This window comes from Miniopterus natalensis, chromosome 20 (assembly GCF_054644295.1).
Source record: "Miniopterus natalensis isolate mMinNat1 chromosome 20, mMinNat1.hap1, whole genome shotgun sequence".
Classification (NCBI taxonomy): domain Eukaryota; kingdom Metazoa; phylum Chordata; class Mammalia; order Chiroptera; family Miniopteridae; genus Miniopterus; species Miniopterus natalensis.
Genome location: NC_142100.1, coordinates 23,481,529 through 23,504,636, shown reverse-complemented (window position 1 = coordinate 23,504,636; position 23,108 = coordinate 23,481,529). Strand labels below are relative to the sequence as shown.

The following is a 23,108-nucleotide window of genomic DNA, read 5'->3' as shown; positions in this document are numbered from 1 at the left end:
CATGAGCAGGTGGTGCCCCGCAGTCCCGCCGCTCCCCCCAGACAGCCAGGGCCTGTTTCCTAAATGCGCGAGTGCTACGGCCGGCTGGCGGTAGCCTTCCCAGGGCAGGGCCTCCTGGGACACCCGCCGTGTCCCTTGCCTGTGTGGGCGCCCTCCCCGGCCCCGGGCTGCTCTGGACAGCCCAGCAGAGATGTCGAGCGGGTGGCGGGGGCTGTCCGACTACACTAACAGGGGGCAAGGGCCGGGATTGCAGAGCTGACGGGGTCCCCAGCGCCGCGACTCACCGCCCTCAGCGTCTCCTCAGTGGTGTCAAAGTTGAGGTTTTTAATGAACAGGGTGCACCCGGGAAGGCTCTCCTCCTCCTCCTCCTCCTCCTCCTCCTCCTCCGTCTTTGACGAAGAGTCGGCTGCTCCTTCCTCTGTTGGCTTCTCACCTTCCGAGGTCTCACTGTCTGGTTCTGGGTCCCCACCAAAAAACCCCACCCAAAATCCATTAAATGATGTCTATTCTGCCGAAGTCACAGAACCTGCTAGATCAGGGTGTTCTGTCGGGTGGGCAGTGTCAGGAGAAGACACTAACTTCCAGCCAGGGCTGGGTTTCCACAACTCTTGGGGGGGGGGGGGGCTGTCCTGCCTCCTCCCTCTGCTTTAAAGAGAAAGAAAAATGAAACAGACCTCCAATGATGACCCTTAGCTTGGACTAACCCACACTCATTTGAATTTCCAAGTGAACTGCTGTGGGAATGGTTTTATTGAACCCCAAACCTCAGCAACAGTTTATTTTTTCTGAAAAAAAGAAAAAAAGAAAAAAAAAAAGCCTCTTGTCTGCCCCCCCCCCTTTCTGCTGTAAGTCTAAAGCTTGCAAGTCCCAATGAACTGTCAACTACTTTGTCATAGAACAAGCCTTTGAAACACCAATAGAAGTGGCTACAGTGACAATGTCTGTTGAACATCAGTGGAACAGGCGCCTCCACCCCTTGGCTCCCTCCCACCGAGGTGAAGCCAGAACCCGGATTCTCTCCAGGACAAAAAGAGGAAATCTACACAAAGGATCCTTCCCCCACACTTTACCCAGCAAGGGACCCCATGGTGTAAAACTATCACTAAAAACGGGGAAGCAAAGCTATGCAGTCACTAAGACTCAGTTCCCAACGAGAACTTCAATCGAAACGAACACCATGACCTTCAGTGGGAGTGACATTGCCACCCACTGGCTCTCCTTGCGTTTGAGTCTTGGAGATGAAAGGAGAAAGAAAGGAACCAAGTGGATTCCACGTGGTACCAGGCATGTGGCTCAGTGCCTTACGAGTGCTACCTGTTAATGACACAGTAGCCACAGCACAAATGGGGAGCCCAAGGAAAATTCTGGGGGCTCTTCTATCTGAACTCTAAGTCTCAGGCATTTCAGGTTGGGAGAGAGGGTCATGGAAGACTAAAAAAGGCTTTTTTTAGAGAAAAGAATGGTGGGGACGATGGTGACCAAGAGGACTCATGGCGCTTTAAGAGAGCGGCCCCTTCTTGACACTGGCCAACTGCTGCCACGTAGGAAAGTCAACTCTTCAGATGTTCAGATATCTCAAAAAAGGCTGAAAGTCTGGATTTACAGGAAAACCCATGGTATAAAAATCCTGGCAATGACTCAAAGGCATGCATGTGGCTTCTGAACCAGGCAGCGGTCTACTCGTGGTAGCCAGCAGCCAACAAGGGCTCTGCACTCTCCTCCCCACTTCCAGCCTGAGCAGACTCCTGGCAAAGACCGAGGGCCCTTCCCCTGGCCTCCCCCAAGGGCCTGGGCTCCAGCCAGAACCCAGTGTGGCATCCCAGGCGTGCACAGCCGCACAGGGAGCCCTGCAGCTCTGAGGGTGGCCAGAGTCCCGTCCACTCCAGCTTGCCTCCCTGCCCAGGAGCAGGGGCTGGTGTCTTCCAAGTACTTGTTTAAAGGCCACAGGGACCTGCCCCAGAAGGGATGATGTCTGGGTTAGTGAAAGAGCTGAGCTGACAGTCAGCATAGGCACCCTAGAACCAGACGGAGCCCCTCCTTCCCTGGTGGGTAAGCTGCCCTCAGCCCGGGCCCAGGAAGAACAAGAGGGGACTGTGAGGGCAGCCAGGACCTACTACCAGCCTGGCTCCCCTGGTTCCTCCCACTTCTAATGAGTTAACCAACACCCCTGACTCCAACATCTGGGCGGGACATGTAGATTGAAATAAAAGTGATTGAAGGCAGCCTGGCCTTCCTCCAACAGCACAGAGATATCCGATTTCCCTAAACCTCTGTGTCCCCAGCACCCACCTCCCTGCACCTGTAACTCCCCTGGGCCCTGGAAGAACTAATGAGTCCTGAGATCTGCTGGAAAAAAGGGGGCCTGGAAAAAACGAGAAGGGGGCCTGGAGACTGCAGTTGGGAAGTAGCGCAGAGCTGGGGAAAGCAAGAGGCCTTGGAGATAAGAGTGATCTGGGGGGAGTCCCTGTCATACGACTACCAGCTGTGTGGCCCCCAGCAACTGTCTTAACCACTGCGCCCCAGCATCCTTACCTGGAAAATGGAGTTAGGCATACACATACACGTGTGCATGCCCATGCACGCACGCGCACGCACACACACACACACACACACACACACACTCTCTCACACACTTCTGCTCCTGGCCCCGAGCAGGCAGACAGTCCGGTTGAAAGGCAAAAAGCAAAAACGAGGAATTGTGAAACTCAAATAGATGTTTGCCAATGAAATAGCCAGGAACCAGAAAAAGAGGGAAGTAGTAAGAAAGGAGGCAGGGCCAGGCCCACAGCTAGGGAGAGGGGGGCAGGAGTTAAAAGTAGGGTGGGCTGGAGGAGCTGGGAGAGGCCGGGGAGAACGCACTTCCATCCACAGTTGGCACAACAAAACCCAGTCACGCACTGCCGCATGGGGCCCTATTATAATCAGGCGGCAGAATTTAGCGCCGCTCCCTCCCCTCTGCGCTCTGGGCGAAGCCGCCAGCACAGACTGTTATCAGTTGCGAGCAGCTTTCCAGGACCTGCCCCCACTCACAGCCCTTTATCTGGAGGTGAGGGTCTTGGTTGTGGGGAGATAAAACACACACAGCCCCCTCCCTCAGGACCGGTACAGAGCGCCGAGGGCTTTGCAAAAGGGGGGTGAACAAAAAGCTCTGTGCACACCCCTCCTGCTCGCCTTCCCTCGGAGCGTAGGGCTGGGGCTGGCAGAACCCTGTCTGTGCAGCAAGGATGGGGATGGGGACCTGCAGAAGCTTCAGGAACAATGTGGATAGGCCGGGGAGGGGGGTGGGGGGAGTAGGTTACAAGGAACAGCAGGGGACAGAGGGGATTATGTACGTGATACGTGTTAGAAAAGGAACAAAAAGGGCAAAAAGAGGCCCGGGAGATGAGCTCTGGGGGATTCACCTGACGGCAACATGGCAGGGCTTGAAACCAGCAGCCCCAGCCCCGACCCATACATTGTTTTTTTCTGTTAAACATCTTTTTAAAAATAAGAACAATGGAGATGGAAGGCAGGGGGCTTATTTTTTTTTAACTCGTTTTAATAAACTGGTAACTGTAAGAGAGTAAAGGGAAGGGGGAGGAATATTACTGATGGGCACAATCTTAACCCCTGGCTAGAAGGACCATCACAGTCCTTTTGAAAACTTTTTTAAAGGCCTTAACTTGTAAAATGCTGTCAGGGTCTCCAGGCTAAGTGGTTCTCAACTAGGGGCTGTACTGCCCCCTAGGGGTGATTTGGGAATGTGGGGATGGGGGGGTTCACATGATGACAATCGCTAGGAGTACTCCTGACACTTCTAGTGGGGTCCACAAATGTGCAACATCTTACAATCTGCAGAACTGTCTCCACAAGAAAGAACTGTGCTGTCCCCAGTGCGCCTTCCTTTCCCTGCTTTTGCAGTCACTGGACGCCAGAGGGCGCTGTGCCACTCCCAGGACGCTCCAGAGTAACTCTCCTCTGAGCCACCCTCGCCCAGGAGGCACCCTGGTGAGTGTGTGAAATAAGGGCCTTTTTCACTTGCTGTGTTCTGAACCGCTAGTAAGAGTATAGTTTATTTTCCGTACAATCTCTAACTGACAAGCTAAAGAACTGACTGCCTTATGTTGCACCCATCATGTTTATACTCTATTTTTTAAAAAAAACCATTTCATGTGCCTGTGAAATCCAAGAGTCTGCAACTCACTGGTCTCTGGGATGAAAAAAAACCTTTCAACCTTTCAAAGTACTTAGTGCTGCCCCACTCCCCTTCCCTTCCTCTCACCACTGTCCCAGGACACCCTGATTCCAGACCCAGCCCTCACCAGTTTCTGGATCCAAGGGTTCCACCGGTGTGTCTTGGGGTCCCTCCTTCTGTGGGGCTGAGCTGGAGAAGACGCCCATTGGAGCCCACTCCAGATACAGGGGGACGTGGTGAAACTGCAGAGACGGGTGGGGAGGGACTCAGTGTCTTACACAGATGAAGAGCCCGAGGGTAAGAGAGTATGAGTGGCTCACCTTGGAACAGAGCCAGGAGGGGAGCACAGCCCAGAACCCTCCATGCTGCCTGAACCCTGAGAACACCACAGGAACTCTTGCTGCAGCCCAGGGCTGGGCCGAACATCTGTTGTCACTGGATATACTGTGTCCCGTTATGGATTCTCCAACCAGGGAGTGTGTGTGTTGGGGGAGAGGGACAGAACCAGGGATGAAATGCAGCTCTCCCGCAGGAAGTGCAGTAGGGCCGTTCAACCATGCTTTCGCTCCCCCACATACACTCACAGGCCATGCATGTGCATGTGTGTGCACAGCTGCTCTTTGAAAGGATAAACCAGACACTGATAGAGTCTGCAAAACGTGAGCATGCCAGATAAACAGAAGCCACTGCAGTGGGTTGAAAGGTGGCCCCCAGAAAATATGTCCATGTCCTGACCCCAGAACTTGTGAATGTGACCTTACTTGGAAAAAGGTCTTTGCAAAATGTCATTAAGTAAAAGATGTTCAAGTGAGATCATCCTGGATCCAGACAGAAATGGAAAGAAGAAGGCACATGAGACGGAGGCAGAAACTGGAGTGATGCAGCCACAGCCAAGGGGCACCTGGTGCCCTAGGAGCTGGAAGGGGCAAAGAAGGGGCCACCCCTGGGTCTTCAGAGGGAGCATGGCCCTGCCGACACCCTGATTTCAGACTTCCAGCCTCCAGAACTGTGAGAATACATTTAAGTTGTTTTAAGCCACTGAGTTTGTGGTAACCTGTTAGGCGGCCACAAGGAACCAACACAGTAATATTTGCAAGTCCGTTTGCTTTTACCCAGAATCAGGAGACAGCCCACCTACAGAACTGACTTTCAAGCTACTGTAGGCACAAGATCCCGAAAGCACCAAGAACAACAGTTCAACTCATGAGGGACTAGAAAGTCGGGGAGACCAAATCGGGCACGGAGCCATGGCCTGCTTTCTGGGGTTCCGAGCTTCCCTCTCACGTTCTCCACCCGGGTGTGCTCAGTGGGGGAATCAAGTTCACAATTAGGAAAGAGTAGGTGGTTTTTAGCCCGGGCTCCCACGGCCAGGTCCATGCTAAGACTGTCGCTACGCCTGAGCCCTCCATCCCTCCGAAGCAGGTCTGGGCAGCCCCACCTTAGAATAGGCCAGCTGTCGGAAGGCCTTGCGGGCTTCCAGGGGCTCCAGGAACTCCACGATGGCCGTGACGCCGCCCTCAGGCAGCAGCACGCGGCCCAGGCTGCCAAAGCGGCCGAAGGTCTCCTGCAGCTCAGCCGCCAGGGTGCCTGCTGGCAGGTTCTTTACCAGGATGACAGTTTTGCTTCGCTCTGCAGCGGGCTGCGAGGGAGACAATGGACACATTTCAGGCAACAAGAGGATAGGCCCTGGCCCCTCAATCCTGACACCAGCGCTGATCTGTAGTCGGCTCCAGGCCAGGCACCCCTTTGGGACCTCAGTCACCCCAGGTGCTTCAAAAGTGGGCCCAGAAGATGGCACCTTCTCAGGCATTCAGCTCCTTGGAAGAGGGGTGGCTCCAAGGAGTGGAGAAGGGTGAGGGATCTAGAATGGTTAAGAGGTAACCCTCCTGCATATGGTCCCTGAAGGACACCATTCAGTCAGACTATGCCCTTGTCTGAACCCACATGTGAATTCTTTACTTTCTTTAGAGACTGAAAATTAATGATAAACATCACCCTTGAAAAGCCTGATCCTCAAATCTGTCGGCACATCCCCAACTTGAAACTCTACCCCCAGCATGCTGGTGGCCCGTGCAGCTGAGCTGGGCAGTGCACCCACCTGGCTGAAGGCATCCAGGCTGACCCCGTTGTCGATGAGGAAGCGCCGTACTTCCTGGACAAGCTGGGTCTCCCCAAGGGCCACTCGCACAGCCACGCTGCCCTTGGTCTCCTGTGGGAGAGGGGAAAGGAAGAGGCTCTGTCGGAGCTCGGGCAGGCTGTGGGGAGGAGGGCTGCAGGGCGGCTGAGATGTGCCAGAAGGGCCCAGAGGATGCCCACGACTGCAGTGCTAGAGGCCCACGCTTGCAGGCGACCCCAGCACGATGCCCCCTCCCTGCCTTTTGCCCCCATGCGTTCGGCCCAGGACTGGGGTGCATCAGACAGCTGCTCACTCACGTGGTCGAACACCTGGCTCTTGGTGGCACTGTACTTCTGCGCGATGGCGTCAGCCACAGCGTTCGGGCCCATGAACAGCGTGTTCCAGTTGTGGGAGCTGAGGCAGAAGAGGGATGTCAGAGTGTGGCTAAGTGACAGGAATATTTTCTTAGGTGCACAGCCTTTAAGGAGTGAGCTCTTCAGCCTGCCTTTCTAAGCACTAAAGTCCCCTCCTCCCCCCAACCTGCCTGGGCAAGGACAAGGACAGTGACGATTTATCAAGCACCCACTCTGTGCCAGGGACTGAGCCCTTTGCCCATGCTGACTCATCTAATTCTTAGGGCTCCGCATAACTAAGGCACCACTACAAGTTTCCCCGTTCTGCAGATGAGGAAACGGGCTCAGGGAGGTTACAGACGAGGCTGAACCCATCACAAGGAGCAGGAGCCCCAAGGTGGCAGGGAAAGAGCGGGGTGAGCGGGGGAGGGCCGCAGGAGCCTGGGCCAGGCCCAGAGGCCAGCCGCGGGTAAGGACCTGGAGCTGTTGGCCCTGTCCTTGGACTCCTTTTTCTTCTTATATGAGGATGATCCCGGAGCCGTGGCATCCTCGGTGGCTTCCTTCTTGATGGTGGATGGCAACACGTGGAGCATCCTACCCTGGAGGGGGTGAGGGGAAGGGGGTGAGGGGAGGGAGGGGGTAGGTGCTTCCACATCCTGCCCGGGGACAGCGGCCTCGCCATGAGTAGGCTGCACGTGGCACTGAAACCCTCATCAGAAGATGTGGCCTCAGGCTGCACGACCACATGGTTACCCTCGACCCAGAATGGGGACCTGGCCATGTGACATGGGCCTGACATGGGAATGGAGGCCATGTGACACAGCCTCATAGAGGAGGCTGACCAGCCTGAGTGCCACTCACAGTGCCCAGCCCCAAGGCCTGGGCCCCACCCTGTTCCTGCACACGCAGGGCCCTACACGGGAGGTTTGGCCTGGAGGCCACAGAAATCAATGAACCACATCAATGAATGGAAAGGAGGGGAGAGGGGGAGAGGTAGCCTGGGCTGGAGGGCCTACACTAAGCACCTTAATTAGAGAGGCTGGGAAAAAAGACAAGGGCTCCTTCCAGTCTACTGTGGCCATTTAGTATGACTGCACCCAATTCCTTCCTTCTTTTCTCCCCTTCCAAGTGCTATTTCTCCAGACGAGAGCATAATTATTCATTCAACAAGCATCTTCTGAGTGTCTACCAGGTGCCAGGCACTGTCCCCGGTGCTAACAGATCGGTGAATTCTGAGCAGACCCTGCCTTCTAGTGGCTGGTGTGAGAATGCGGCTCCACCTGCCACTGGGTGTGCTTTCTTAGAAATGTGGGGGTGTGTACATGGGCCCAGCAGCCCTGCCGGCCCTGAGCAGTCACCTGGAACACCTGCCCATCCACGTCCGCGTAGGCCTTCACGGCGTGCTCGGGGAACATGAAGGTGACAAAGGCAAAGCCCTTGGGTTTCTTGGTCAGGCTGTCAATGGGATAGTGCAGCTCAGACAGGGGACCTGCGGACAGGGGAGAGGTCAGGGTCCTGGCGGCCTGGACAGGCCTGCATGCTCGGCGCCCAACAGGTGACTGGCCTTAACCAGTGAGAGCCTCGGGCTGCCACCCTGGGTTGGCCAAGGAAGGGCCGCACCCTACCGTATTTGGAGAAGATCCCCTCCAGGTCCTCCTCGGTGCTGGTGTAGGGCAGGTTGCGCACGAATAGCCGCCCCGAGTCGGCCAGGTCCTCTTCCTCCTCGTTCTCTCCGAGTGTCCGGCCTTGCCAGGGTTTGGGACTGCTCTTGAGGGGCCCCTTGGCTACGGGGACGTTCCTTTCCCTGAACACCTCGATGTAGCGGCCACCTGCACAAGGAGAGGAGTCGGGGCTCCAGGGGAGGCCCAGAACTTGCCAGTGACTCCTGGCTGACAATTCCAACTCATCTTTGCTGCCTTCCAGATGCCAGGACCAAGGCAGCGGCCTGAGCCAACACTGGCTTGACCCACAAGGCTCTTTCCCCAAATGCCATTCATTCTGTGAGGTCAGTTTCAACCCCGGGGGGGGGGGGGGACCTGTCTGGGCCACCTCAGTCCAGAGCTGCATCCTCTGAATTCCAGGGCACAGTCCCTAGCACTGCTTGCTACTCTTAGGACAGTGACACGTGACAACCCAGCACTGAGGAGTCAGTCACCCTGCACTGTTGAACTGTTTACATGCATTGCCCCTGGGCCTGATTAGACAGTGACCACCACTGGCTCCTCCACATGCACAGAGTAGGTGCTCAATAAACATCTACTGTCTGACTAGCTGATAAGACTGCTTGGGCTTCCCACCTTCTCTAAGAATTCATGTCCTCACTAGGGACCGATGGCTGAATATGAATCACTTGTCCGTGCCAGGGTCAGGTCAAAGAGCACGTCCTCAGAGATGGTTCAGGTGACCTCCCCACTCAGGACCTCGCATATGCTGTTCCCTGTACTGTTCCTTGTACTGGAATAGCCTGCTACATGCCAGGGCTTGCTCCTTCTACTCCCCCTGGTTCTGCCACCTTCTTAAGGAGACTCAAGCTGACACAATCCTATTTATAAACATGCCTCCTGCAATCCCAACCCTCTCCTGCTCTGTATTTTTCCATAGTACAGCCCAGCGAATTCCTCCCCATCTCTCACCCTTTACATTCCTTTGCTCTATGTCAGAGGCACAAGGGCAGGGATTTTGGCCTGTTCTGCTTGCTGCTGTCTCCCCAGTGCCCAGAGCAGTACCTGGCACACAGCACACCCTCAATGAAAACTGATGGAGTAAACGAATGAACAAACGGATCCACCAGCACACGGTGTGGCGCCTGCCCCGGCATCCTTACCCATGTATTCTCTGTTGCACTTCAAGGCTTTCTTCACTTCCTCTTCGCTGCTGAAATCCACAAAGACGTACCCTAAGGAAGGACAACGACAAAGGTAAAATCCGCAGGCCTGCAGGCACATGGGAGTCCCCCCACTGTGCTAGGTGTTCGGGGGAAACTGAGCAGAGAGTGGGGAAGATTCTATCTTTGCCAGTTCTCCAAAATGCACATTCCCTCCCACCTGTGGCCAAATCCCCCTTTGCCTGGAGTGTTTAGACCCTATGACCTGGTTTTATGATAACAATGCTGGAATGTAGAAGTCAGAACACTGGAGGCCTCTGCATCCCTCCCACCCCACCCACCCGGACTGGGGCCTGCTCTGCGGACTTCCTGGGAAAGACATGGTTCAGCCAGTGGACAGAACCGGGACCACTGGGGCCTGCTCTGCGGACTTCCTGGGAAAGACATGGTTCAGCCAGTGGACAGAACCAGGACCACAAACAGGAAAAAGAGTAGCCGCCCCTCAAATGTCCCCCAATTCAACTGGCCTGATCTCCCATCTTTACCACCTGCCTCTCCAATCCCCAGATCATCCCAGACCTCACCTGTTTTGTTCCCGTGAGCATTTCTCACTATCCGAATGGCCACGGGTTTCAGGGGCGCCAGGAACTCAGTAACATTTTTCTATAACAAGAGGAAAGGTTTCCCCCTTTACCAACCCAGTGATAAAAAAGTAACCCGGATAAGAAACATGGGCCGGAGTTCTGAATTTGGAAAGATAACCACAGTGTTTCGTCCTGTCTAGTTTCTCTCTTTCCTCTAAATATACACATCTTTTCTCCAACATTAAATAAAATTAACTTTGAAAAAGTAAAAATAAAGTTGGACCTGGAGAATGTAAATATGAACAGTAACGTCACCAGCAGCATTTTAAGGCATCGTGGCTGATCTGCCCCCTGCCAAGTACCTTTATATCCATTTAGAGTGATATATGGCCTTTTCCAACTCAAGTCCTCAGCTAATCCTGAACCCCACACAACAGAGACTCCTGGCCCCCACCTGCTCCTCTGGCTCCCGGCTCATCCCGTTAGGGGCACATACCTCTGTGACGTTGAACGGGGCTCCCCGCAGCTTCACGGTGTGAGGGGTGCTGGGTTCCCTCTGGACTGCTGGCTTCTCTGTCTGATGGCAGAGAACAAACAGACATGGGCACAGTGAGTCCTGGTATGAGTGACATCCTGTACCTGAATGGCTCAGTGAGTGCATAGAAGTGAGCCAGTGATGGCAGCAAGTACCATGACCCCTCCACTTCCCAGGCATGACCTTGGGCAGGTCGCTTCCCTCCTCTGGGCCTCAGTTCACTCATCTATAAAACGAGACATGAATACCTGCCCCCCAAGACCATCCTGAGAGTCAATGAAAAATGATATGGCAGGTATTGTACCCACCGCGTAGTAAGTGCTCAGTTAATTTTACCTATTACTGTCGATTGTGGGCTGACACCTATCTACACTGCCACAAAATACAAAGTATGATGTGCTGTAGCCATTAGCAGCTCACTCTGGAAGGCAGCGACCTCCCCAATAACAGGAAATAGACTGAAAGGTGCTTGCTCAGGTTGCAGAGCAAGTGGCAGAGCCGAGACTTGCCTCCTGGGCACACGCTGATCCACACACACCTGGGCTCTGGACTCCTGTGCTTTCTTGTTCCCAGACCGGGTCCCTTGCTCTGGGCCCGGCCCTGTCCTCTCTTGGTCCTGCCGGGTGGGGGCGGCACAGAAATCCTCCTCCTCAGCCTCACTCCCCTCGTCACAGTTCACAGCCTCATCCTCACTCTCCTCCTCCTCCGAGGACAGTGACACGGCCCGCACCGCCTTGGATTTCAGGTAATCCATGTCCGACAACTCCTTCCGCACAGCTGCCTTTGGTTCAAGGCCGGCCTCCTCTGGGAAAACAGGAAACTGGAGTTAGGACAGTTGTGTGCACACCAGAGGCCTGGGACGGCAGGGGGCACAAGGTGCCAAGCCCACCTCTACCAGTGATTGCCAGGCGCTTGCAGGAAGAAACCTGAGCTCCTGCCCATGAGGCCAGCTGGCTGCTCCTCCCAGCCCAGTTCTCACGCTGCAGCCCTCCTGAGCCTCAGAGCGCCCTCTGGCTCCTGTGCGTCCTCTGCATGCTGATCCCTCCACCTGCAACCCCTTCCTATCCCCCCTCTCCTACTGTGTCCCACCAACTCCCAGGGAGCCCTTCAGACCCCAGAGGTACACAGCTGCTTCACCACGCATGACGTGCACATCGAATCCACTCTCTCACTTTAAACCAGGATCGACTCTCGATCCTCACCCACCACTTCCCACCCTGGTTGCAACCGTCCCTGCGCCCATCCATCCCCGTATGACACTGTGAGCGCCTTCCGAGGCGCCCAGCCCCTCACCTCCTTCTGGCCTGTCCAGGCCACCTCCTCAGAGGCCTTCCTGAGAGCTCTCCTATCCCTTTTCCCGATTTCCCTCTATGGCACTGTCTTCACGTAATATACTACGCAGTGGACTTGTTTTGGCTGGGATAACCACACCCACTAGAGAGCAGTGTTTGGCACCAAGGGACCCCATGTTTGTACAAGCCCAAGAGCACAGGCCCTATAGGCACACAGGGACTCACGGCTGTAGGGACTCATGGACACACCGCAATGCCCTTACCTTCTGGGTCCTCCCCAGCTCCCTCCTCCTCACTCTCCTGGCCCGAGTCGGAGTCGAAGTTCAGGTAGTCACTGGCCAGCTTGCTCTTCCCTTTTGAGGACTCTGCGTCCAGGGCATCATTGGCCCAAGTTGCCACCTGTGTCCGCTTCTGGTGAACCGACAGGAATTCCTGGAACTCGGTGTCTTCCTTCAGCTGGTGGTACCGCAGCAGGGCAGCGGGAAATAAAAAAAACACAGGCAAGAAGATTCAGGTCAGGCTCACCCCTCCTAACTCCTGGTGGGGTCAGAGCGTCCTCCAAGATCATCTCCCCCAGGGGTCAGCTGGGTCAGTCCTGGGAGGATGAGTGGACTCTTCACCGGACAGGAAGCCTAAGACACCACCGACAGGGCTCTGCTGGCCGCCACCTCCCTCCGGCAACAGCCCTCCTGGGACCATTCCTGGTGCACACCCTCTTGGGCTATAGGACAGACCCACCTTCTCCAGTTCACCTGCTGCCTTTTTCTTCTTCTTGTCCTAAAAACAGAAGGCATAGGTGCTGAGGATCCCACTGCCCCCGGACCCCAGGGCGACCACCCTGTAGGCACCGGGCTGGTGGGTGGGAGTGACCCTCTACGCACTTTCTTAGTTTCCAGGGGGGCGGAGTCTTTGCCTTTTGAAGGCTGCTGGGGCTGGCTTGGTTTCTGGGCATGTTTGCTCCAGGCTCGTGGCTTTGTTGGGTCCCCAAATGACTTGCAGAACTCCACCTGCATGGGAGAGGGAGGATGGCGACGGTGACACCTGCAACTGCACCCAGCCTGGCGCCACACTTCACATCTGGGAACTTGGGCTTTTGAAAGAGGCAAATGCCACCGACTAGCCGAGTTGGCTGAAGCAAATTATGTGTCCTCCCCTGGCCTTGGCTTTGCCCTTTGCAGCCACCGTGGTCACGAACACTTACTGAAGAATTCCACATGCCAGGCAGTCTTGCTGCTTTGAGAGTATAAATACGCTGAACCTCCCAACAGGGCGAGGGAGGAACCGCGACTCTCCCCAGGTCTCAGGTCAGGAAACTGAAGCACAGGAAGTTAAGTAACCGGGTCACCCAGGTAGAAAGTGACAGAGTGGAGGCTGGGACTTGGGGAGTCTGGCTCTGGAGCCTGGGACTTGGGGAGTCTGGCTCTGGAGCCTGAGTTCTCAACCATCCCATCCAAAGGGTGGCACAAGGTGACAGCGCAGGTGCTGCAGAGCTAACCCTGTTACTATAGTTACTGTAACACAAGCTCATGGGCCCCAGGACAACCCTAGGGTGACGAGAGAAACAGGAGACACCTCAGAGCATGGAAGAGAGCTGGCTGTGAGGCCGGAGCTGACACGCTTCTCTGGCTTTAAAAACCTTCACATACTCCCCCAGATGACCTCTGCGGTGGTGGGTGGCTACTGGGCACTTCCCACCATAGTCACGGGGACACTGGTCAACCAACTACTCCCCCGGGAAGGAGCTGCCACTTTGTCATATCCCTTTGTGTGAACTTTCAAAATAGTTCTGCTGTTTATACCCCAATTCCTTCCTATCATCCAGAGGGAGGATGACTATTTCGGTAAAAACCCTTCCACGTGGCTCCATGCACGCATCACACACATACAGATGGAGGAATAGGACTCTATAAATGGGATCAGACTTGGTCAATATCTGTTGTTTTCCTTCTCAACAGGTGTTACAGATGTTTTTACTAGGTCATTAAAGGCAGGAGTGACAGAGTGGGACCTCCTCCTCCAGGAAGCTTTCCTGACTCCCCATCCACTGCCCAGCAAGGCAAGGGGCCCCCTTTGTGCTTCAGCACCAACCATGCTTGTTGAAAGCAGCCTGTTCACCTGGCGCCCTGCCTGCCGGCCCATAGGCTACTGGTGCCATGAGGATGGGCCGAGGGTACCACAGTATCTCTAAATCTCCTGCATCAAGCAAGCACTCACTGAGTGCCTGCTGAACAGGTGCAGGAATGAATGATGTAGGTCAGTGGTTCTCGTTTTGGGACCAGCAGCATCGTATCACCTGTGAGCTTGTTAGACATACAAATTCCTGGATCCCTCTCCCCCAATACACTGAATGAGAAACTCTAAGATGGGGGCCCAGGAAACTAGTTTAACAAGCTCTCTGGGGGATCTGTAGGCATGAAAGATTGAGAACTGGTGAAAGACACTGAGGACATCCAAATCTGAAAGGGGACAGGAGTGTGGAGGGAAAGGCCGTTTTCGGCAGGCACGCAGGCAGGGGTCAGGTTCTCGCAGACTCACCGTGATGCGGGACGTGTCAACAAAACTCTTGTTGAAATGGTTCAGTGCCCTTTGGGCCTCTTCCTCGGACTTGAAGCCGATGAAGCCAAACTTGCGGAACTTGCCATCTTTGGTGAACTTCAGGCTGCAGTCGGTCAGCGTGCCAAAGGCAGCGAACAGCTGCCGAAACCGCTCCTCCTTCATCTAGGACAGAAAGGGAGGCCTCAGAGCCCAGGGGACCGAATGGAAGCTGGGATGGGAAGGAAGGGTGGTCCTCATTCGTCTCAGCGAGGCATCAAGAGGCACTGCCTAGCCCTGGCAGGGGGCTCAGCCGGTTGGAGTGTCATCCCATATACCAAAGGCTGTGGGTTCGATTCCCAGTCAGGGTGCATACCCAGGTTGCAGGTATGATCCCTGGTCAGGGCACCCATGGGAGACAACCTATCAACTGACGTTTCTCTCTCACATTGATATTTCTTTCTCTCTCTCTCTCCCTCTCTCAAATCGATAAAAACATCCTCAAATGAGGATTAAAAAAAAAAAGACACCGCCTAAAGCTGATAGATAGATCATTAATAGCTATTTAAAAGTATCTCATTTGAGATAAATAATGGGGGAGTTAAAAATAATACCAGACTAGAAGGGAGGAACAAATAATCTAGTTTCCTCATCTTTCATAGTGGGGGGGGTCAGCAGATAGTCACTGGGGTAAACAGGCTAAGAAATGGGGGCAAGAGCACAGTGGACGGTGCCCCTGAGGAGTCCTAAAAACAAGCCACAGAAGAAGGTCACTCCTGGAAAAGACGGAAGGCAGGATGGAGCAAACTCTACTTCTCATTTCATACACTACTGTACTGCCTGAACTTTCAAAACTGTGTCATAGGCCCCCCCACCCCCAACCCCAAATCCACAGTCGGGGGAGGCAAAGTTAAAAAACAAAACAAAACAAAAACCCCACAGCGATAAAATAGCAATGTCTCCGTGTCCTTCCTTTTCATCAAGGAGAGAGAGAGAGAGTCCCAAGAATTAGAGCCGAGGGTGCAGAAGGGCCGTCGTGCGCGGCACGCTCTGGATTCGGGCAGCGAGTGTACGGGCCGCGCCGGGGGTGTGGCAAGCTTTCCACGCGGGAAAAGTCACAGGGAGACAGGGGAGGGTGACCCACGCGCGCGTCCCCCCCCCCCCCCTCCGCTCAGTTACGGGGCAGGCGTCGGCGGAATGCCCGCCGCTGGTTCCGCGCTGGGCCCCAGAACCGGGTAAAGGGTTTCCACCCGAAAGCCCGTCACACCCCCTCAGGTGTCTTCAACTCATCCGCCCCCCGAAGGGCAGGCTTGGGGCTCGCAACGCAGGCCCTCAGCTCATTACCGCCCACGTCTGTGGCCCCCGACAGCCCCCCTGCGCGGGAAAGGGCTATGGGTGCAGTGCGAGGCCCAGGGGAGAGCATCTAAACAACAAAATTGCGGCTGGACAAGAGGAGAGGGGCCGTGGGACGGAGGCGGTGGGCGCGAGGCCGGGGGGCGCCTCCCTGGGAAAAGCTGCGGGGCTGGGAGTCGGGTACCCGCAGGCCGGCCGCGAGACCTCCAGCCGCCGCTGTCCCTCCCTCCCGCCCGCGGTCCAAGGCGGATAAGCCGCGGGGTCCTGCCCTTTTGGTTTCCGAAGCCCAACCCCCGGCTCCCGACAGGCCCTAACTTCAGACTCCCGAGCCCAGGCCCCTGCACTCACCCCATTCGGGAGGTTCTTCACGATCAGTCGCGACATGGCGCGCGGCCCCACTGTTTGATTCCAGCGCGTTGGCACCGAGTCTCCTCACAAACCACTTTCACGCCGCAGCCCTGGGCGCCGCCATCTTTCGCCAGCCAGAACCGAATCACGTGCTCCGGGCGTCGGACCCGCCCTTCTCCCGGAAGTGGGCGTGGCCGACTCGGAGCGACGCCAGGAAGTCACACCCATAAGGGGCGGGCCTGCGCGCTGGCACCCCCGCGCAGGCGCAGGCTGTTCGGCGGCGTCCGATGACACCAAGGCAAAGGCGGCAGGGGGCGCTGGTGCCTCACACTGGCGGGGGATTGATTGCGGGGGTTAGTGGTTTTTGAGCGCTTTGCGGTTCAGGAAAGCGTTTTCGGCTCTTTTTCTATTTTATTTTATTATTTTGTTTTATTTTAATTTTATTATTTTATTATTTTAATTGAGTCCTAAACCTGAGAGTGGGGGCAGGCCTAGGGATTCTTGCCTCCCCTTTTACAGATGGGGAACCTGAGGCTGGGAGAGGTTGCCAGGCGCCAAGAATCAATTGCTGAGCATCATCTGTAAATGTGGGAAATGCGCCCATTGGAAATAAACACCCCCATTTTTGTCAGAGAGTAAACTGGCAGCCAGGGGAGTAGAACAGCTTGCTCAAGGTCATGTGGCTATTAAGTATTAAGTAGTATTAAGTAGTTTTAAGTGATGGGATTATGGGCGTATTGCTTTCCTGGGGCTGCTGTTAACAAATTGCCAGAAATTTAGAGACTTCAAAAGAACAGAACTCTATTCTGCCACAGGTCTGGAGGCCAGAAATCCAAATTCGATGTGTATCCCCAAGCCCCTTAGAAGGCTCTAGGGGAGGGTCCTTCTGCCTCTTTCAGCCTGTGGTGGCTCCAGGTGTGCCTTGGCTTGTAACTGACCATCACTCCACTCTCCAGCTCCATCTTCTGGGCGTCTCCCCTCTAGTGTCTGAGCCAAATCTTGTTTCTCTTATCAGGACACTGCCACTGGGTTTAGGGCCCATCTTAAATATAGAATGATCTCATCTCGAAATCCTTAATTACGTATGCTAATCAGGCCACTCCCGGGTTCCGGGTATTAGAATGTGGTCATTATCACTACTGGAGGGTTTACTCGGCTCTGTAGTAGGTTACCCTGGAGATCAAATTTCACCGTCTTATGTTGACTGTTCCACGCGCAAACACATCCACATGGAAAAATACACCCTCGAGCCTAGAGCAGGTGACTTCAGGGGTCAGTGCACTTCTTCAAAGTCATTTGTTTATTAGATATTTATTGGTATGTGTGAACTCGCTCTTCAGTTAAATGACAATTAGGGTGTTTTCCCGCCTGCAATCTGTGACCTGGTCAGGACGGGCTGGAGAGGCCTTTCATGAGGCAGTTCCAAGATCTTTGCCTTTTATGAGAGGGCAAGTGTGGATTGCCCAGCCAGTCCTGGTTTCCTGTCCTTTTGTTTCATTATTTTCACGAACTGCCTTTATTAAAATGCGCAACTACACAGAGCCTTCCCTAAAGAAATTCACAAATCGGGAGGTATTAAAAGAAAATGAAATGATCTTTGCCAATCCACACGTTTCCATGACGCTGGGCCAGGAAAATATGGTTGCCACATGTCGGGGGAGGAGGGACCATTCCTGGGCTGTGTATCCCCGTATACTTAATAAACAGCCACGTTATAAGGTTGTTCTTAGTCTCCTCGTTCTCCTGACTTCCTGTTTGGTCTCCTGTCCCCTTTCCTCTCCCAGCCTCAGTATATCGCCCAGCAAATATGATCCGGGGGCACCTGGACCCCACGGGGCTGGCCTCTGATTACATCTGGGGGTGAAAAACAAGTCAGCCAGGTCTGAGCCAGCCCTACCCACGGTTGCCTTCAGGAGTGGGCCGGGGGAATTAACATCCCATCAGGGAAAGGCCAGTGGTGGGGGGAGAGCTTGGAAGGGGTTGAGAGGGGCAGGATGGAGAGAGGAGAGAGCACATAAGTCAGTAGTCCCCACATGAGAAGTCTAATTATGGGAAAACATTAGACAAACCCCAATGGAGGGACATCCTAAGAAATCCCTAAGCAGAACTCTTCAAAAACATCAAGGTCGTCCTGGCCCAGTAACTCCATTAGAGTGTCGTCCCAATACAACCTCTAGGGATCAAGGTGGCCAGAGTCACCAGAGACAGGAGACCAGGTGTGCACCAGTCTCAGCCTCCCCTGTGGCAGGTGTGGGCTGAACCTTGCCCCTCCCCTCCAGGCCCCGCTGGGAGGAACATCAGAGAATGGGGGTGGAGGAGGGGCTCCTGCTCTTGGCAGTGAACCATAAATATTCACAGCAAAAGTCCCAAATCATTCATTAGTCAGAACGTGGCTGGGAAAAGCTAAACCCATTCTAAGGACGCAAGTGGATGGAGGTCTTACCTAGGACTCCGGAGGCTCCAATTCCCGTGCCTGTTTAATCTCCCTAGTGGCCATGCTGGCCTGTGGCCGAGGCAGGATCACCTGTGGATGAATTGGACTAAAACCAGAACTGTCCTTCCATTTTCTCATTTTTTCCAGCTGTGCTGCGGGCCGATGCCTCCTATGCGCGAGAGGCCCACCAAGGCCTGGTTTGAAAAGAAAGTTCATTTCCTGACTTTGGCTTTGAGATCCTGAGAGGTGTGGCCACCACCCGCCCCGCCGCACCCCATCCCTCAGCTCTGGCTGAGCCGCAACTTCGTTGCAGGTGAGTTCACTGAGCCTGGCTATGCGGCAACTTTGTTGCAGGTGAGTTCACTGAGCCTGGCCACGCAGCAACTTTGTTGCAGGTGAGTTCACTGAGCCTGGCCACGCCGCAACTTTGTTGCAGGTGAGTTCACTGAGCCTGGCCACGCCGCAACTTTGTTGCAGGTGAGTTCACTGAGCCTGGCTACACCGCAACTTTGTTGCAGGTGAGTTCACTGAGCCGGGAAGCAGCCTCCGAGGATCCAGAGCCTGGGTTCTGTCTGTCCCATAGAGCAGAAGCCGCTCCTTGAACGGTCAGGGTCAGCTTGACGCCTCTTTGCTCACTTTGAATGTCTCCTAGCACCCTTGCTAAATGCCCATCGTGTCCCACAACCCTTCCCCCTTCTTCCCTTTTCCTTGCGGGGTGAGAAGCATCCTTTCTCAGCTGACGTTCGGCGGCTCCGCTAGGACGGCTTCTACAGACTGACCACGAGGGGGCGCCGCAGGATCGCGTGTAAACCTGTGCCCGGTGCAAACCGCGTGTGAGCCTGAATCCTATTGCTGGGCAATACATATTCCTGGATAAATGGATTGAACCTGGAGGAAGTTAAAGCCCGAGGGGTCGGCGTGCAGAGGAAGAAGGAGAGCTCTGTCTGGGAAGGCAGGCAGGGACCCTGTGCTGGGCAGGGAACGGAGCGGAGACAAGGCCACTGAGGTCTTGCAGATTCTTCTAGGAAAGGATGGTCTGCAGTCAGGGGCTGGGTAAGGAGGTGCCCGGGGATCTTAAGACAGTGGGAGCCCATGGCAGGATGAGAAATGGCCCCACTAGACGGATCTCTATACCACAATCCCTCAACCTGAGACACAAGCTTCTGTGGCCAAAGAAAGGAAATCAATGTTTTTGCAAATGTGATTAGGTCAAGGACTTTGAGACGATCTCGAATTTTCCAGGTGAACCCTAAATGCAATCACGTGTCCTTCAAAGAGGAAGGCGGAGGGAGAGTAGACACTCAGGACGGAGGCAGTGGGAAACGGAGCAGAGAGATTTTGAGACTCCAGCCTTGAGACTGGGGTGACAGAGCCCAAGCCAGGTATGCTGGCAGCCCCCTGAAGCTACCGGAGGGAAGAAACCCAAGTCTCCCTCAGAGCCTCAGGCTTCGCAGGAGGTAGCAGCTCCCTGCTGTCGCTATGGCCCTGGTGCTTTATCATTTCTTCTCATAGGAGTCGCCTTGCTGGAGAAAACCTACCTTGCGCTGCCTGCAGCCCCGCAGGCTCTTGTTAGAAGCTGGATACAAAGTAACCCTCTGCCCCTTCCTGCCTCACACATCACAGAAACAATGTTACAGTGGTTAGAGCTCCCCAAGCTTCAAGGCTTTGCTAGTGTGAGACTGCTCCTAGATGCCCTGACCACTTTTATTTAAATCCAGATAATCCAGGCAGAGAACTGTGCTGGCCAAGAGAACAAAGCCGGGGGCCTCGGCAACAGTGTGCAAAGGTTAGTGGAGAAGGTGACGTGGCAGCTGTGGCGATGAGCCACTCAGCTGCTTCCACTAGAGCCTGTTACAGGGACCACAATTGTCTGACAGCCCGCAGGTGCCACACCTTTGGGTCTTGTGCCCATGTTAAGGCCAAACTCCCTCCCAGGCCGCTCCCCACCAATCACTGATGGTGTCCTAGAGCTAGGCCGTTTCCACCCGCTGTGGGACTCCTGATGGATGATCTTTGCTCTGGGGCCCCCTAGTGGGCTAGCCAAGATTTTCTCCAGCTGTGCTGCTGTCTTTCCTTCCCCCCTCCCTTCCCGAGTGTCAGGCCTGTATCCTGATTGGCAGGGTCTCCCTGTCTCCTGCTGCTCCGTCTCCTCTCCTCGCCAGCAGAATCCGATTCCCTTAAAGGTCCTCCCAGCAGAAGTCCCTCCCAACAGCTGTGTCTAGGTGTCATTAGCCACAACTCAGGCACCTGATGCTCTAGCTGCAAGGGATGCTGGGAAATGTGGTCCATCAGGTACACATGTGGCCACCCCACCAACACAGAGTCCCATTCACTGAGCAGACACGAATGGGTGTTGGGAGACCACAGAGGAGGCCGCCATGGTGGTCCACTGAGAGGCAATGGTAGCTTGGACCAGGATGGCGGCAATGGGGATGGAGAGGAGCGTGGTGGGTCCTTCCTCGAGTTAGTCTCCGAGCCATCCTGAAAGACCTCCCCCTGCTTACGGCCCTTGATGCTGAAGGGACAGGAAACCATTAGAACGCCCCTGCCCGCCTGCATGGTCCCGATGGAGTACTCTACTCAGTGAAAGGGGGCATTCTCAACAAGCCTGGAAAAAAGGTGTGGCTTTCCACCTGCCACATGGAGGGCCACATGCAATGCCACGTCGGAACCATCGAGTGGGGAAAAGCATCCTACTTCCAGGTTGGAGTAACTGAGGAAATGTTGGACTAAATGACTCCACAACCCATCACATCATCTGTCTTCATGGAGGCACCTTAATGCCGGGCTCTTCCCCATGTGGTCTCACTTAGAGCCTCCCCAACTCTGAGTTATTATTGTTATTATTTTGATAAGAACCTGCTCAGAGAGTGAGGGCAATGCTACTCTGTAGATCTTGATGGTGATGAAGGTCACATTTATTGAATGTGGACAACGTGCTGAGTACTGTTCTAAGCACTTGAAAGTCCCGCCTTCCTTAAGTTTCATATTAACTTCCCCATTAGGGAGGTGCTATGATTTCCATTTTACAGAGGAGACGACTGAGGCTCTAAAAGGGGAAGTGACTTGCCCAAGGTCACAAAGCAGGACGGTGGGAGCATGGCATCATCTGGCACCTGACCCTCTCTGTGCCTTTAATTACAATGTTGCGGTATCTTTCTTGCAAACAGAACCACAATGTTTGCTCAAACATTTGCTAAGTTCCCCCATTGCCCCAAGTGCTTTTCATGCACGATCTTATCTATTCCCACACAAACTACTGGCTTCAAGAACTATTCTGATGCCCTTTTAACAGATGAGCAGAGTGATGCCCAGAGAGGTTGAGTGACTTGCCCAAGGCCACACAGCAGGAAGCCGAGAGACCTGATTGGAACCTAGGACTCTGTGACTTGGGAGCGTGGGTTTTTGTTCTGGAGTCTGCCTCCAAGGGCAGCCTGCTGGGGTGGGGCGTGGGAGATGAAGGGCCAAACCCAGAGGGCACAAGAGAGGCAAGCCCAGCCTGCCTCCTTCCCAGGCTCTGGCTGCCCCTGGGACGCCGCCTCACTCACACGTACACAGCTGCCAGGGATCAAAGTCCCGTCCAAGATGTATTTGCTGTGAGTTCCAAACAAACGGGTGTTAGCGCACAGCTAAGAGAAACATTGCGAGGATACAGTGTATGAGAGCCCAGCGGCCTTTAAAGTCCCGGTGATTGATCAGCCCCCTCTTTGGTCTCATGCTCTTAGGGGGCCGGACAGAGGGGCACGGAGACTCCAGCTCTGGGAGGCACCGAGGCAGAGCAGTGGGCCACCTAGCTGGCACCTCCATGCTGCCCAATTCCCCTCTCCTTCCCCTGGAAGAACTCCTTTTGGCCAACAAGCCCATAAAACCAAGCCACGCAAAATACGAATAAACAGCTGCCACTGACTGACCGTGGGAATCATGCTAAGCTCTGTCCCTTCGATGCCAAGCCACAGGCAGATACCTCTATTGACCCATTTTACAGATGAGCCTAAGAACGCAGCTAGTAACCAGGGAAGCTGCGTCTATCTCGCTCTCAAGAAATTGAGAGAGTGGGACCCGGCTCGCGTCCTTGAGGGGGATGTAGATGGGGAAAGAGACCCTGTGGTCCGGCGCGATGAGAGGGCTATGCAGACATGGTGCTCGGCCGCGCTCGGCAGTGCAGGTAGGCCAGCTGTTTCCAAGACACAATCCCTTCTGCTCGAGTTCAGGTCTTTTGATGGGCTATGGCCCCAGTCTTACTGCTTATTAGATGTTAAATATTGCTCACTCTTTCGGTTTCTAGGAGGATTTGGAGGCCACAGAGGAGGCTCTTACCTGCCCGGGTTGGTCAGTAAAGAGAAACCCAGAGAAAGTGAAAAAGAGGCACCAGAGTTGAGGCTGGGGGTGGGGGGGTGGGGGAGGTGGGAGGAGACGGTTCTAGGGAAAAGCACACCCCTGTGTGTGATGCGGAGGTGGGGGGGCTTGGCATTGAGGGCCCGAGATGTTTGGTGTGCCGGGCTCCTATAGGACAGCACAGGGAGCCGGGAGAGACTGAGCTGAGGACATAAACGTGGTCCGATC

The 23,108-nt window shown here is 54.7% G+C and overlaps 1 protein-coding gene across 1 annotated transcript in view; it reads right to left on the bottom strand.

Moving 5' to 3' along the window:
* Positions 1 to 16,244, bottom strand: part of RBM19 (RNA binding motif protein 19) — a 74,447-nt gene extending 58,203 nt beyond the window's left edge. The window contains exons 1-17 of the mRNA XM_016203102.2: positions 16,112 to 16,244; positions 14,414 to 14,596; positions 12,760 to 12,885; positions 12,617 to 12,655; positions 12,142 to 12,334; positions 11,125 to 11,390; positions 10,548 to 10,628; positions 10,052 to 10,130; positions 9,468 to 9,539; positions 8,269 to 8,472; positions 8,002 to 8,132; positions 7,121 to 7,242; positions 6,608 to 6,704; positions 6,273 to 6,383; positions 5,613 to 5,813; positions 4,302 to 4,416; positions 285 to 457 (exon numbers count right to left, since the gene is read on the bottom strand). Of these exons, the coding sequence (XP_016058588.2) occupies positions 285 to 457; positions 4,302 to 4,416; positions 5,613 to 5,813; positions 6,273 to 6,383; positions 6,608 to 6,704; positions 7,121 to 7,242; positions 8,002 to 8,132; positions 8,269 to 8,472; positions 9,468 to 9,539; positions 10,052 to 10,130; positions 10,548 to 10,628; positions 11,125 to 11,390; positions 12,142 to 12,334; positions 12,617 to 12,655; positions 12,760 to 12,885; positions 14,414 to 14,596; positions 16,112 to 16,147 (2,229 nt within the window). The 5' untranslated portion in view covers positions 16,148 to 16,244. The remainder of the gene's footprint in view (positions 1 to 284; positions 458 to 4,301; positions 4,417 to 5,612; positions 5,814 to 6,272; positions 6,384 to 6,607; positions 6,705 to 7,120; positions 7,243 to 8,001; positions 8,133 to 8,268; positions 8,473 to 9,467; positions 9,540 to 10,051; positions 10,131 to 10,547; positions 10,629 to 11,124; positions 11,391 to 12,141; positions 12,335 to 12,616; positions 12,656 to 12,759; positions 12,886 to 14,413; positions 14,597 to 16,111) is intronic.
* Positions 16,245 to 23,108: the final 6,864 nt, after the last annotated feature.